The sequence below is a fragment of the Lissotriton helveticus genome, chromosome 7 (assembly GCF_964261635.1).
Source record: "Lissotriton helveticus chromosome 7, aLisHel1.1, whole genome shotgun sequence".
Classification (NCBI taxonomy): domain Eukaryota; kingdom Metazoa; phylum Chordata; class Amphibia; order Caudata; family Salamandridae; genus Lissotriton; species Lissotriton helveticus.
This window is the reverse complement of record NC_136068.1, coordinates 921,342,777-921,359,146: the sequence shown is the minus strand read 5'-3', so window position 1 is coordinate 921,359,146 and position 16,370 is coordinate 921,342,777. Positions and strand designations below refer to the sequence as shown.

Here is a 16,370-nt window from a genome sequence, read left to right as displayed (position 1 = left end):
TGTTCAGTGGCAGCTTTGACTTACCTAATGTAGCACAGAGGGTTAATGTGCCTACTGCAATGAACGTGTAACATGCATTTTTAGAAAAGCAGTATTTTATGTGCATAGGTTCGTGGTTACTGCTTTTGTCACAGAGATTATTTTGTTACTGTGCACTTCATAAGTGGCAATCGTAATCTAGCAGAGGGACCTATAAACTGTCATCAAAGAGCTGCTTGCAAAGTGCATGGTACCAGTTAGTAACTTATGTTTTTTCCCAGTTATTCATTATCCTGATGCTGCTAAAAAGATTTGTTTGGGCGGAAATACATTTTTAATGTTACTAGCCACTGTGTTATGTTCTGTATCCTGAGTTTGTGCTTTTCCAGACCAAGCACTATTTAAAAATGCCTACCAGTATGAAGGACATGTGAACCTTGTAGTCCCCTTTACCTTATGTAACATTTTATATACACACTAATTTACATGTATGATTCAATGTCTCTATATGTGTGTGCTGTAAAGTGCTCTGACATCCTACAATGGTATGAGAGATGCTATAAAACAAATAAAATACATGTGACAGAGGGGCTGTTCCTTCAATATAAAATACTAAGGGCCAGATGTATGATCCGTTTTTATATGCGCAAATGGGTTCGTGAACCCATTTGCGCATGCAAAAACCTATTGGGCCATGTACATAGCCTATTTAGCGAGTCGCTATTTGGAAGGGGCATTCCTTCCAAATAGCGAGCCTCAAAACCATGTAGAAATGTTTTTCGGTCACAAAACACTTGCAATTACCATCTACTTCAAGTAGATTGTAATGCATTCGTAAATGGGAAGGGGTCCCCAGGGGACCCCTTCCCCTTTGCAAATGCATGCAAAATTATTTTTTAAGGGTAGGCAGAGGTCCCGGAGACCTCTGCCTGCCCTTAAAAAATGAAACTAAAACGTTTCATTTTCTTTTTTTTTTAAAATGCATGGTAAACTGGCTGCATTTTTTAAAAAACTGCTTTATTTAAAAGCAGTCCCAGACATGGTGGCCTGCTGAGCCCAGCAGGCCCCCATCCCTGGGAGGGCGGGCATTCCCAATGGGCTCGCAAATTGCGAGAGGCTCATTAATGTAAATGAGCCCCGCAATTTGCGACCCCATTGGGAATCCCAAACAGTGTTAAACACAATGTTGTACATTTCATTTAGCGACTCGCAATTTGCAACTCGCATTGTGTCGCCAATTGCGAGCCGCTAAATGAAATGATCGTACATCTGGCCCCAAAATCCTTAGTACTTTGAGTATTTGTTTTGTGTGCACACAAGTGTTTTTTTTTTAATTACTGTTTTAATATTTGAAATTTAACTCATGCAAATTGCTTGGGGGTCCCCGGCTTCCAGTGGTGACTCAATGGGGGTCCTCAGGAGTCAAAAGTTTGGGAACCACTGATGTAGAGGATAGGGGCAGAGACAGCCTACAGGAGATGAATGTAGCTGTTCAAAGCAAAAGAAGATGCACATTGTACTGAGCCAGGATGAGTGTTTCCAGCATTTTATGAACAGTTGTGATATCTGTTAATTTTTCTCTTTTATCCTAGCTCAGGCTGTTTTTTTTATCCCTCAGTAAATTCAACAAGATCATTGCAGGAACGCTATGTTTTTGTTTCTGAGCTAGCACAATACAAGGACAGCATACAAAGAACTCCACAAACATGTGCAAGATCACTAGCCTTGCCATCTGCACTCCAACAAAGGGCTTACCAAGCCTCGTATGAAACATCTGCTGAAGCCCAGACCTCAGTCCATTTACTTTTCGCTGGATGTATATGGATAACATGGAATATTCAATATTTGAGGGAGCTATACCTACTTCAGTAATGCACAAACATACTTCTGTTTTAGGCAAACAAAATTGTTTCAACTTAAAAAAAAAGGCTCGGGATTGAAATTATAGACATAAAAAGCGAGGCTGGTATGAAAACAGAATTGGTCACCCTCAAACCAAGTTAATATGCACAAAGAATAGTCAACTTTTCAGTAATCATATATCATGGATAAAAGGAAACCTTTCGCACGATTTAGTCATGTGTTTATTGCTTCAGGTTTGAAACCATTAAGTGTAAATGTTACATCATAACAGCACAAGAATCAATAATGGTCACAGACTCACAGTGACGAAAATCCTGGCCAAGTTAAGACAAAATATATACAAAAAAAAGTAGAAAATGAAGCACAGAGTATACAAAGACACTCAAATTCGCTGTAAATGCAACATATTATTCTGAAATCAGCAGGCAGGTACAACATACAGCAAAAACAAAATTTCACTAAAGCGAATCAAGTTTAATTTAAAAAGAGATGTAGTCCATAGAGTAATAGAGAACAAAGATTTCGGGGCTCCATAGGGCAGTACAAAGATAAGGATCACGGTTCCACTTTCAATATTTTGGCCTTTTCACTTCGACCCTGCAACAGGAAATAAAAACGGGTCAATAAACTCAACAGAAATGTATTTCTTTAAACATCCCTTTTGAACACGAAACACAAAACCAACAAACTAGGAATCCAGCTGAGACTTGGATACGGGGATACTTAGGTCTATGCCAACTACATTGGATAAAAATTTTACATTCAAGGCGGATTTGGTACTTATTTCTTACTCTGCCTCCTTCACACATGATCGGGAATTATCTGTGCCAGCAAGAGGGATTGGGAAAATATGTAAAAAAACAGAGAATGCAGTCCTTTTGAGAAAATGTAGTCTTGCGCGGCACCTGCTAAATAAGGTGAAGGATGCGGGCAAAAATTAAAAGTACTAGCAATGCCATGGAGGGAATTTTTCTTCACTTGGTTTGCTCTTCGCATCAACTTGTTGGGAATCTGGAAGGGAAAAACAGCATAACCAATAACCTTCCCACAAGCTCATATGTTGCTCAGAACCGACTGACAGAAACCTGCATCTTTCTGGAAGCTGTATCCACACAGCAAGGGGTGTTGTTCATTTGTTGCCCTATAACTAAATTGTTTTTCTGCATTTGATGTACCTGATACCTGCGGGTCTAGCTAGCGCTATGTAAGTTCATGTGAAAGTGAGTTCCTTAGAATGCGACTAGTACTCTTCTGGAACGAGTCGCTAATGGAGCCTCACTGCTTCTGATGTCATAGGACACTAGACCACATAGGACGCAAGAGAATATTAACCTGAGAATTGAAGCTTTAGCCTCTTTACTTTTCTCAGTAAGGCGACCCCATGGTACAAACAGATACTCGGAATCAGAAGGGCACACTTTTCGAGCTCTAAAGACATCTGGCCTTTTCTTTAGCTGTAGAAGCATGGCATTGCTATGAAAATCGAGGGCACAATTTATTGATTTAATAATATTTTTCAGTTTCTTCAGTATACAGTAATGGATCAAGTGAAGCAAAGCTCTGTCTGAACTTTGTCCACTTGGAAAACAATACAAGGCTAAGAGGAAAAAGGAACTTGAAACTTGCCAGTCTTTCTGGCAGGGTTGATCGCCACTTAAAAAGACCACCAGCAATCTCAGTAAGCCACTGACACAGGAGCCCATAGGTTCACCTGGCTTATACATGATGCCTATTACTTCATTTTTAAAATGATGATGTGAGATATATTCAAGTAAGCAGCAATGGCTTGAAAGTTATACAAATGGGAATCAATTTTAATCGTGAATAGCAAATTCATCCTTCCAGAGCGGTGAAAAATCTCAGAAACAACTACTGCAGATCAGAGCAACTGATTAACCTAAGAGATGCCGTAATACAACTAGACCCACTTATTAGTGAGCTATGGCATCAGAATCAAGACAATAATAACAATGTATAACCGTACAGATAGGATACTATATCATCGCCTTGAAAATGTCTGCTAGCAGGACATTTCATAGTAATGCAGCTGTAGCTCTACCTCTTGTAGAAAATGCCTTAGGGATATCATTCAATGTCTTACTCATTAACTAATAAAATAGAAAAAAAGCAATACACTATCTACCTTGAAATAGACTGTTTAGAAGCAGGCAAACCCATTTTGAGAGGCAACATTTCAGAAGCATATTCCCCAATATTGACAGACTAATTATGTCACTTTCCTTGGTGTAAAGGACAGATGCGTATGAGGAACTATTCTGTTCGAATGAAAAGCTTCAAGATTCCTGGGAATTCAATGCTTGAATTTCACTAACCTTTTGAGAAGATGTTCTCACTAAGAAAAAAGTAGTCTACAAGGACAGATGCTATAATAAAGCATTTTGAGTGGGCTCACAAGGAAGAGGACATCAATTTAGCCAAAAGTACATAACTTTCCCAAAAGGGGGGAAGGTCTCCTTGCTGTTGGGTACACATCTTTTATCCCCTCTACGACATTTTCAGGGACATGAATGGTAAAGAAGGAAGTCTGATGTTCTTTTCCTGTATGCTACAATAGCTAGCAGGTGTACTTTGATGAATGAGAATTAAACATCTGCCTTTGTCGAAATGCCAGTATGGCAGCATTGCTTCTTTTTGACAGGTGGTTGGATTGAATACTTTTTCTGACACCATATGCAGTATAGCTTCCATTTAAAAACATTTCTTTTTAGGTCGAGCCTGGGCAGCGCATTAGCTGCTCTGCGAGGCATGCTTTATTCAGGTATGGACTTGAAGCTCCGCCCACTCTCCGCCCATCTTTTCAATTGGCTCCTGCTACTGTCCCTTCTAAATGGTTGCATCTGATTTGTTGGTAGGCTTGTTAGTTATGCCTTAGTAACGTCTTGTCTTCATTTGTAACCTCCCATGAGGAATGGACTTTTTACTTGTGTTGTTACAGTCTGTTTTAGCATCAGTCTGTGACCACTATTTTATTTAATGTCTTTAATCTAGCTGCTCAGAAACTCAGCCCCGTGCTATTTCATTTGGTTGCTATACGATCCCACTTTGTCTTTAGCTTCTAGTACAGCACTCAGATTTCTTTGACCAGACATCTCACTTTTTTGTTATCATAATACATAAAAAGCCCTGCTCCTGAAACATGTACACAAAGACTTCGCATCTTTTTCACACATGCACATATCTCCATTACAATAAAACCCAATCGCAAAAGATTTCCATAAGAATGTCATCCGTTAAGACCCATTCACAATTCTCTAACACAGACTTTAGAGACAAATTACCAGTCAGCAATCAGTTTCAGAGCCAGATCAACTGAACATTTAATGAGAGAGCACTAGTTTTCATACCACCCTGCTTATAGAGATAATGCATTGTTGTGGTGTTGTCCATCTGATCATAACTCTCACCCCTGTCAGAAATGGAGGAAAAGACTCAAGAACATAACACCAATAGAATGATCTGACCAGAGTCCTTGAATTGTTAGATGGTCAAGCCCAGAACCCTATCCCACTATGGAGATATCCAAAATTCTAATGGAGCTGATCTTCTATGGGATGTGAATATATGCAAAATACATGTCTATGCCGTTAGTTTCTTGCATTGTAGCCATCTCTGATGAAGAACCTATATTCAAAACCTTTCTTTCTTCATCCATTCCTATGTCTATCTGAGTTGCAGGAAAGACCAGAACTCCTTGAATGAATGCATTTTCCTCTTGTACCCGAAGAACTAGCTACAGTACAATGTAATGGAGAAGGATCTTTGTTTCTGCACGAATTAGGTATAATTGGAATATTGAAAGCAGTTGGAAAGCAGTTGGAAACTTTAATGTGTTTCATACTAAGATCCAATACCTTGATACATGCTCAGAAAATAGAAGGTTCTGTCGGGACAGAGGCTTCATGCAAATTGTTACAGTTCAAACCGGCATATATGCTTTGTATTCTACAAGGGGCAACCCTCTTGTCTTAAAAAAGGTTTTTATTGGCCAGCAGAGCATACAGGTAAGTATAGAAATTCCCACGCACAAGGGAGTAGTTAATTCATCACCCATCCTTTACTTATGTATGACCTGATAGAGTAGTTTCTTACCTGTAACTCCAGTTTAAGTTGAAGTACTGGCCAGTGTAGCCTTGTAATTATAGGCTGCATTATTTGTCTTTGATTTTCTTTTAAGTGTCTATGCAGGACTGCAAAGAAGACAGCTTAAGAGATTATTTTTGATTGCTCCGGGGTCCCCGCACATGGGCGGGACTATTCACTAGATTATGACTATACACAGAGATCCCCTACTACAGAAACCTGCAACCTGATGTTCTCGTCCTTACCACTTCTGCCTTAGGGATGAATAGACTTGGGGGCAAAAAGCATAACTAACTAGAATACACTAGACCAGCAGCACACCTGACAAGAAGTGGTTCAAATCAACCAGCAGAAATGAGAAGTTTCAAACGTGTTCACAGCTGAGAGTTTCCATCAGAAATAATGAGTGAAATGAGATTTTGATTTCAAAATGTAATCCCACTCTTTAGGTGCGTATAATAGGTCAATTACGCAACCCTCCATTTCACTTGATGTCTTCCTTTCAGAGGTGCTATGTATTCCCAGGATTTCTTTAATGCAGGGTTCTCAAGCTAGATAAGGATCTACATTTGGTTGTTCCCTGTGAAATGGCCTTCGTGAATCTTCTCAAATAGTTCCAATTTTACTTGTAGGCTTGTGGAAGTGTGGGATAGTGCATCATTTTCTAACAGTAGTTGAATTCAATTTTATGTTCTAATGTAAACATAAGGAAAGACGGCAAACCAAGGCTCTTAGTCAAATATGTACACATACTACATTTCAAGGGTAATAAAGGATGTGAAAGTTTGCTAAAATTGGGAGGGGAGGACTAATCATTTTCTTCAAAACAAGGGGATCTGATATACTTCCTTTTAACAGCTCGGTCGGCTCCTGGGGGCTGGGGGTGTTTGCTAGGTGGAAGCACCACTACTGCTCACTGCTGAAAACCGGCCAGGCAACAATAACGTCCCCCAGGGGGTCCAAAATCGGCCCCCACTCTGGCTGCCCGCTGGGGAAACATCCGGTGCCCACTATGGCCAGTCCGACCCCCATCTCTTTGGCTTCAGATAAAGGAAAAACAGTCAAGGCTGCCCAGTGTCTTGTGTCTTTCATGTTTATGTGAAAGGCTTGGAGATTAATGGCCCCATGTATTTCCACAGGAGAGAGGAAACACTGTACACTTAATGTTGTAACTGAGCCATACCCTTTGACAGCAAAAGCTCATGCCCTTATGTTTACATTTATTTATTTGCCAAGTCCACAGCCCATTTTTAGGAAACCTCTAACACCAACCTACTCTGATAAGTTATTTTATGGCTAGGAAGGGAGCACTCCCCATCCTTTTTCTTGTGTGATCACACGTACAGACAATTTAGTTCATAATTTAAGTTTCATAAGATGACTTAATGTAACAAATCATGTCTTCAGAATGTTCATCCACGTTGTTACTCACCCATCTGCCTCCAACTTCTTTCGCTTTTCAATAATCTGGAAAACGATAAAAATGAATTACTTTTGAAGTAATCTAAACATTGTCTAAGATCACAAGCAAAAGTAGGAACAACTCTCAAACTGGCGGTCTCGCCAATAAAGAATAACTTTTCCTCATGTCAGTGCTAACAAGTGAACAAAGCGCTGGTTTTTAATAAATGCCAGTAAAGCAACTGCATTAGCCTTCATCAGATGTCGGCACAAGCCGACATCTGATGACAAGCAAGACAGGTGCAGAGTCTCAATTCTATCCGTTGCTTAACATATCCATTACTCACTTTTCAGGGTCTATTGTGTCTATTCATCCTACATGAACACAGTCTCCCAATATGAGAGGACAGGTTTAACTACTTTATCTACAAAAAGCCCAGTGTAATAAGCACTTTCTGAATGTGTAACCTCTAGGTTCCAGTTTCAAAACAAGGCGTCCATCCTTCTGATATGACTATAATGACAATTATAACCTTCACAATCTAGCCTGTACACAACCTCTCACAAAACGCAACTGTCTTGTACAGGAGAAGGGCATGTTCAAAAAGGCTGGGACATTCATGACCCAGCACCATTGCTTACTTTCGCCATAATTTGTTTCAATGCCCTCACCTGCTGTTGATGGTTGATATCAAACACTAACATTTTTAACTTACTTCACAGTCACTAATGTACCATTACTTAAAACCACCATGCACCAAATCAGTCTGTAAAGTGCCCTGTATAAATACTATTACATTATGTAATACATCACAGAAAGAAAGACATTGAAAGAAAATTACAGAACTATTTGAGACTCTTTTGGATAGATCACACAAACCAGAACAAGATCACAAATTTGCTGGGACACCAAATATACAATTGTGTTGAAGTATCTACATTGTTCACAGAAACAGAGCAGGGCTTGGGCTGTACTTAGACCAAGCTCTTCATGACCAAACCAAAAACATAGTGAGACAAATAATGAGACACATTTACAAGAAAAAGGGCACCAGGAAAGAGCCCGATGCTTGCACAAAATGTGTAAAGTTTTCTGTTTCCAAAGGCATGAAGCAAGCATGTGGCAAGTTTAGATGAAGAAATACCCACCAACAAACAGCGATGTGCTATATAATGTCCTTGTGACACCACGAGACTTCCTCAAGCCTTGACTCACTAAACTCCTCCAAACTTCAACATTGGAGAACCGTCCCCCCGCTGCAACTGTTCCCATAGGCCCCGTGCCCCGTACCACCTCTCCCCCTCTGACCTCCCTGACCCCAGTAACTCTTACCTCCCTAACTATCAAATTGACCCCCCCACCCTACCATTCCTGTGAACCTGAGGACGAGCAGAATCCCTTCCTCTCCCACCTACCCTAGACCCCCATCACAACTTACTGCTATCCAATCATGCCCTCCCCACTCCACTATCCCTGTGATCCGGAGGACGAGCAGAATCCCTTCCTCCCCCATGCCCCCATCACAACTCTGTGCCAACCAATCTTGCCCTCCGCCCTTAAACAACCAGAAGAACAAGTTACTTACCTTCGGTAACGCTTTTTCTGGTAGATACTATATCTGCCTGTGGATTCCTCACTTTGTGAATATCCCCTTGCGTCAGCAACATTCGGAAATTCTTTTTGTAGCTTCGCGCCGACGTGGATCCGGACGTCACAGAGGCACGGCATCGCTGACGTCACCGGCGCCTATAACAGGCCCACGCCGGCGTGATGACATCAGTTCCGCCCTTTTTTCCGTGCCATCGAGGCACACGGACGGACCGATGATAGTAGAAATATACACAGTATACGTAGTATAGAAACAAGGTAACACACACAGTGTGAAGCAAATGCAATAACAACATTTGAAATAAACATTTCCATGACAATAAAATAACACATCATAGAAAATCTGGCATAGAAGAGTGGACAACGGGGAGGCGGGTGGGTCAGTGAGGAATCCACAGGCAGATATAGTATCTACCAGAAAAAGCGTTACCGAAGGTAAGTAACTTGTTCTTCTGATAGATACATCTGCCGTGTGGATTCCTCACCTTGTGAATAGAGTCCCACAGCAGTCCCCACTCCCGGAGGAGGGTGTCCACTCTGCTATACCAGGAAATCTTGGAGGACAGAGCGCGCGAAGTGGCCGTCCCTCCTCACCTCGGTATCCAAGCAGTAGTGCTTCGCGAAAGTGTGGAGGGAGGCCCAAGTCGCGGCTCTGCAAATGTCCTCAACAGGTACACCTCTAGACAAAGCAGATGATGCAGACTTTGCTCTAGTCGAATGTGCTCTAATACCCTCTGGAGGGTCCTTACCAGCCAAAGAGTAGCAGATCTTAATGCAGAGCACGATCCACCTCGACAGAGTCCTCTTATGGACCGCTCTTCCTTTCTTGCAGCCAGCAAAGCCAACGAAGAGCTGGTCGTCCACTCGACAGTCTTTAGTCCTGTCCAAGTAAAAAGACACCGCCCTCTTGGGGTCAAGACAGTGTAATCTCTCCTCCTCCTTGGAAGGGTGAGGGGGAGGATAAAAGGTAGGAAGGGTAATGGATTGACCAAGGTGGAAAGGAGTCACCACCTTAGGCAGAAAAGCAGCCCTGGTCCTAAGAACCATTCGTTCAGCATGAATGGTCAGGAATGGGGGCTTGGAACTAAGAGCTTGAAGCTCACTTACCCTCCTTGCCGAGGTAATTGCGACAAGAAAAACAGTTTTAAAAGTCAGAAGCCTCATGGGACACTTGTGAAGAGGCTCAAAGGGAGCACCCATCAAAAATGTCAAAACTAGGTTCAAATCCCACTGAGGCACAACAAAGGGTGTAGGAGGGAACCTATTAGTAAGGCCCTTCAGAAACCTTAAAACAATGGGAGACTTAAAAAGAGAAGGCTGGTCAGGCATACAGATAAATGCCGACAGCGCAGACAGATATCCCTTCACCGTGGCAACAGCAAGCCCCTGCTGGGCCAGGGAAAGGGCAAACTGGAGCACATCAGATAAATGGGACCTCAAAGGGTCTATAGACTTCTCCCTGCACCAAACAACAAATTTAGACCACCTATAAGAATAGATGGACTTAGTGGAGTCACGCCTGGCCGACAAAATGACATCCACCACATCGTGAGGGAGAGAAAAAGAAATCAGGTTGCCCCGCTCAATCTCCAGGCATGAAGGTGTAAGGTCTGGAGGTGGGGGTGTAGAACCTGCCCCTCCATCTGAGAGAGGAGGTCTGCCCTGTAAGGGAGACGGAGCGGCGGGTGAGAGGAGAGGTGGAGAAGGTCTGAATACCACACCCTTCTTGGCCAATCCGGGGCGATCAATATGACTTGGGCCCGGTCTTGGCGAATCTTCCTCAGAACCCGAGGAATCAAGGGTATGGGAGGAAACGCGTAAAGGAGTTGATTTTTCCAACTCAACTGAAACGCGTCCCCCAAGGCTCCTTGCATCGGATACTGGAGACTGCAGAATGACAGGCAGTGAGCATTCTCGTGAGTGGCGAACAGGTCCACCCGAGGTGTCCCCCACATCTGAAAGATGTCGTGAACCACCTCCGGGTGAAGCCTCCACTCGTGATCGGCAGAGAACTGCCGACTGAGACTGTCTGCACGAACGTTCAGAACCCCGGCCAGATGATTTGCCATCAGACAAATCTGATGGTCCTGAACCCAGGACCAGAGACGCAGAGCCTCCCTGCAGAGACACTGCGACCCCACTCCTCCCTGCTTGTTGATGTACCACATCGCGGTCGTGTTGTCCGTCAGGACCTGGACTGACTGACCGCGAAGGGAAGGGAGGAAGGCCTTGAGCGACAAACGTATCGCCCGCAATTCTAGAAGGTTGATGTGAAGCAACCTTTCCTCTGGAGACCAAAGACCATTGACCTCCAGGTCCCCCAGATGAGCACCCCACCCGAGAGTGGATGCATCCGTTATCACTGTGGCCACCGCTGGAGGAAGTTGAAAAGGCTTTCCTTGTGACAGATTGCCTTCCACGCTCCACCAAGACAGATCCGCTGCAGCTTCCCTGGAGATCCTCACTGACTCCCCGAGATCTCCGTTGTGCTGATACCACTGCCTGCGGAGGCACCACTGGAGTGCCCTCATGTGCCAGCGTGCATGGTTGACCAACAGAATGCATGAAGCCATCAGACCGAGTAGGCGAAGGACCTTCAGGACTGGAACGACCGCTCCATTGTAAAATAAAGGAATCATCTCCCGTATGTCGTGAATTCTTTGAGGGGGAGGGAATGCACGACATACGGTTGTGTCCAGTACCGCACCTATGAACAGGTTGCGCTGTGAGGGCACCAGGTGAGACTTGGGTACATTTATCGAAAAACCCAACCTGTGCAACAACTGAGTTGTCTCTTGCAGATGATGGAGCACCTTCTCTGGCGACTCCGCTTTGATCAGCCAGTCGTCTAGATACGGAAATACATGAATCCCCGTTCTCCTGAGATGAGCCGCCACCACTGCCATCACCTTGGTGAAGACTCGAGGTGCAGTAGTAAGGCCAAACGGAAGGACCACAAACTGGTAATGCTGTGACCCAACCGTGAAACGGAGATACTTTCTGTGAGACTTCAAGATGGGAATATGAAAATACGCATCTTGCAAGTCGATCGACACCATCCAGTCCTCTTCCAACAGCGCCTGAAGAACCTGTGCAAGAGTGAGCATTTTGAACTTTTCCTGCTTCAGGTAAAGGTTCAAAATCCTGAGGTCCAGGATTGGCCGAAGTCTGCCATCTTTCTTGGGGATCAGGAAATACCGGGAGTAGCACCCCTGACCCCTTTCCTGCTCTGGAACCACCTCTATCGCACCCTTTCGGAACAGTGCCAGGACTTCTTCCTGCAGGAGAAGCAGGTGGTCTTCTGAACAATAACCCTGGCAAGGAGGGTAATTGGGAGGGAATTCCTGGAAAGGAAGAGCATACCCATTCTCTACAAGATTGAGAACCCAAAGATCCGATGTTATAAATTCCCAATCTTGTAGAAAATGAGTAAGCCGACCCCCTACTGGGCCCACATGATCCGGAATGGCGGATCTAGGGCTGCTTTGCTGCGTTGGCCGGGGGTTGGGAAGGAGAGGAGGAGGAGGAGGAGGAAGCTTGACGACCTCTAGGACGGGGTCTTTGTCTTCCTCTGTACGACTTGTACAGCGTGTTCTGCTGCTGCTGCTGAGGCTGCTGCTGCTGGAATGATCTGTAAGATCGAAAGGAAGATCGGCCAAACCCTCTGAAACGTCTTCCGGTAGTACCTCTGGATTGAAGGCCTAAAGATTTTGCAGTGGCCCTACTGTCCTTAAAACGTTCCAAGGCAGTATCAGCCTTCTTTCCAAACAGACCTGAACCATCAAAGGGTAAGTCCATTAAAGCAGACTGGACATCAGCAGAAAACTCCGAAGATTTGAGCCAAGCAGCTCTCCTAGTAGCCACCGAGGAACCCATGACTCTTGCCACCGAGTCTGCAGTGTCCAAACCACTCTGGATGACCTGTCTCGCAGCCGCTTGGGTGTCCGAGATTACCTCTTGAAAATCCTTCCTGTCATCCTCAGGAACCTTTGGAATGAGTTGTTTGACAGAGTCCATCAAAGCATGGATATATCTACCCATCAAACACGTAGCATTGGTTGACTTCAATGCCATGCTGGCTGATGAAAAAACCTTTTTAGCATTTTGGTCCTGTTTCCTGGATTCCTTGTCTCCAGGAACCTGTGGAAATGCCCCAGCAGATTTTTTAGAACAGGCAGCCTGCACTACCAAACTCTCAGGAAGAGGATGCGTTGTTAGAAATGCAGGGTCATCCGGTGCAGCTCTATATCTTCTTGCTACCGTTCTAGAAACCGCTGGAGCAGTCAAGGGTTTCTTCCAGACCTCATAAACAGGTTCAGACAATGCCTCGTTGAATGGTAACATAGGCTCGATCACAGAAGAGGGTGAATGAAGTACCTCAGTTAAAATATTGGGTTTATAATCAGCTGTAGGCAGAGTTATATTTAGTAAACTCGCTGCCTTCTTAATCACAGTGTGGTAAGGCACCACATCCTTAGATGGAGCATTCGATACAGAAGCCAACTCCCATTCAGGTGACAGTTCAAGACCACTGGCTTCACCTAACTCATCAAAGGGATCCTCAGAATCCTGTAATTCTCCTTCCTCAGTGTCAGAATACCCATACTTTTCCTCTTCCAAAAGTCTCTGGGCCTTTCTCCGAGACCTTTCTTTCACAATCGAAGTTAAAGGATTCGGAATCGACTCCGACGGGGTCGCTGCCGGCGTCGAGCCCGACGTCGGACGAGGCTTCTCGACACGAGGTCGGACAGAATCCTGCCTCGGAGTCACGGGTATCGGCGTCGATGGGATCGGCGTCGATGGAGCCGGCGTCGTGCGCTTCGGCGTCGACGACACCGGTGGTGTCGGAAAATGCCAATGCGGCAGTAGAGCCGGCATAAAAGGCATGAAGGGTGCAGGGGCATAAGCCTGCGGAACCCCTAGGTTAAAGGCCATAGGACCCGTGGGACCAACAGGTGCACCAGACGGGAACATTGCCCTTGAATATACACCATACATGGCGTTCAGGAACTGGGAAGGATCCTGACCTGGAGTCGGAAACTCAGGATACGGACCTCTCGGATGTTCCCGGGGAGGCGGAGTCGACACGACGTCGACCTCTTCTTCGGGCGCCGGAGCCGGAGTCGATGAACCATCGGGTGCCGGAACTTCGGCTCCACCATCCCCCTGCTCCTCACCTTCATCCTCCTGACCAGAAGGATTTGATGGAATCGGAGATTGGACCTGTTCCTGAGGCTCGGGTGAAACTGGATGCACAGCCTCTTCATGTTCCGACTCCGAAACCTCCACTTCTTTACACACGAGCTTGATCTGGGACTTTGGTTTCGAGCTAGAGTCCTTCCCAGAGTGATGACGTGACTCATGGGACTTCCTTCTGTGTTTCTTCTTCGAAGACTTCGAAGCGTGTGCTGACGATGACTCCGAGTGTGACCTCGAACGAGACCTCGACCTCGACCGACGAGATCGAGATTTTGACGACTTCTTAGCTTTTTTGCTCTTGAGTTTCGCCATAAGGAGCTTTGTCTCCCTCTCTCTTAAGGCTTTTGGAGTCATCTTCTTACAGCAGGAACAGTCCTCGACATCGTGGTCCGAGCTCAAACACCATACACAGCATTCGTGGGGGTCGGTGATTGACATGGTCTTGCCACATTCACCGCAGGCTTTAAATCCCGTCTTCTTCGATGACATCTCGAAGAAAATGTAAGAAAGACACAAATACGAAGAAATAGTAACAAAGTTACTGGAAGCTACTACACGATCCCTGAAAACCGTTAGCGTCGACGACGCGGAAAAAAGGGAACTGATGTCATCACGCCGGCGTGGGCCTGTTATAGGCGCCGGTGACGTCAGCGAGGTCGCGTGCGATGCCGTGCCTCTGTGACGTCCGGATCCACGTCGGCGCGAAGCTACAAAAAGAATTTCCGAATGTTGCTGACGCAAGGGGATATTCACAAAGTGAGGAATCCACACGGCAGATGTATCTATCAGAAACCCCTTGCATGCATGCTAGTTAACTGCCGCTCAGCTGTCCGACATGCAACAGTAATAGCTGAATCCATCCTCAGTGATGATATTGACATCGCCTTCCTTACAGAAACTTGGCTCAACGACCACTCTACATCCATCCTTGACCTACTCCCCCTCCCACCCGGTTACTCCATACTCAGAAAAGATAGACTAGATAGAATTGGAGGTGGTCTAGCTATCATCTTTAAAAACCAACTTCAAATTTCGCTTCTTAAGAACACTGACCCCACCACCTTTGAATAACTTGGTGCAGAACTTATAATTCAGAGCGCCCCTCCTATTGCCTACATAATATCTACCATCCTCCTGGCGAATCCCTTCCCTTCGCAGAGGAATTTTCCGACCTCCTCACCCTATCCTTACTTTCCAACTCTAAAAATCTCTTTCTTGGAGACTTCAACCTCCACTGGAATGACATCAAAGACCCTGCAGCTAATCTCCTCTTGAATCTTCTGAAGATCAAAGACCTTAAACAAATCTGTCGCTCTCCAACTCACTCCAAAGGGGCCTCTCTTGATGCCATCATCACTAATGATGATTTGGACTTCCTTTACAGCATCATCCCCATCTACTGGTCTGACCATTATCTCATCCTCTTCAAGATCAGCACTACTGCCCCCCCACCCCCACATCAATACCAAAAGCATCAAACACAAGAAACTGACCAGAAACCTTCATCTTATCCCACCAGGCGAACTAGAAAAGAAAATCAAAGTCAAAATCCTGCTAGCTTCCTTCTCCCAAAATGCCAACACCCTCACCGAACACTATAATAAATCAGTTACCGAGGTCCTAGACCAAGTGCCCCCCCCAAACTTAAAACCCAAAGGAACATACCTTCCAAATCCTGGTTCAACCCGGTTCTCAACAACGAAAGACGCTGCCTTAGACATTCTTAAAGAACACGGAGGCAACACCCATCCCCCCAACCATTTAGCCCTCCTCCGATCTGCTAGGCCCAACTACAAAAAACACATCCTCAATGAAAAGTCCAACATTGTCTGCCCCCCAAAAGTTGACAGCCTCTATTGAGAAATGCGAAGAAATTTCTAAGTTCTGCTCTAATAAAATCACCAAAATAGACCAATCCTTCATCTTAAATCCGCTTTCTCCTAACACACTACTTTCGTATGACATTTCTCCCAAATCTCCTTCACCTTCAAATCCTCCACCTGTCCCTGCACATCCCTTGTCCGGTTCCCTCCCACCTAAACCCAACCCTTCATTCCCTCAGCAACAAAAAAACAATGCCTCCTGGCATAATTTTCTTCCTGTCACGAACACGAAGTCTACAATATCATCATTAAGCTAAAACCATCCTCCCACACCAAAGACCCTCTGCCCCCTAACCTTGTCCAAGACCTAAAACAGATCATTGCCCCTTTCTGGA

At 44.9% G+C, this 16,370-nt stretch overlaps 1 protein-coding gene across 1 annotated transcript in view; it reads right to left on the bottom strand.

Moving 5' to 3' along the window:
• Positions 1 to 2,045: 2,045 nt before the first annotated feature.
• IK (IK cytokine) overlaps positions 2,046 to 16,370 on the bottom strand; it is a 197,607-nt gene continuing 183,282 nt past the window's right edge. The window contains exons 19-20 of the mRNA XM_078653439.1: positions 7,376 to 7,410; positions 2,046 to 2,439 (exon numbers count right to left, since the gene is read on the bottom strand). Coding sequence (XP_078509565.1) covers positions 2,412 to 2,439; positions 7,376 to 7,410 — 63 coding nt within the window. The 3' untranslated portion in view covers positions 2,046 to 2,411. The remainder of the gene's footprint in view (positions 2,440 to 7,375; positions 7,411 to 16,370) is intronic.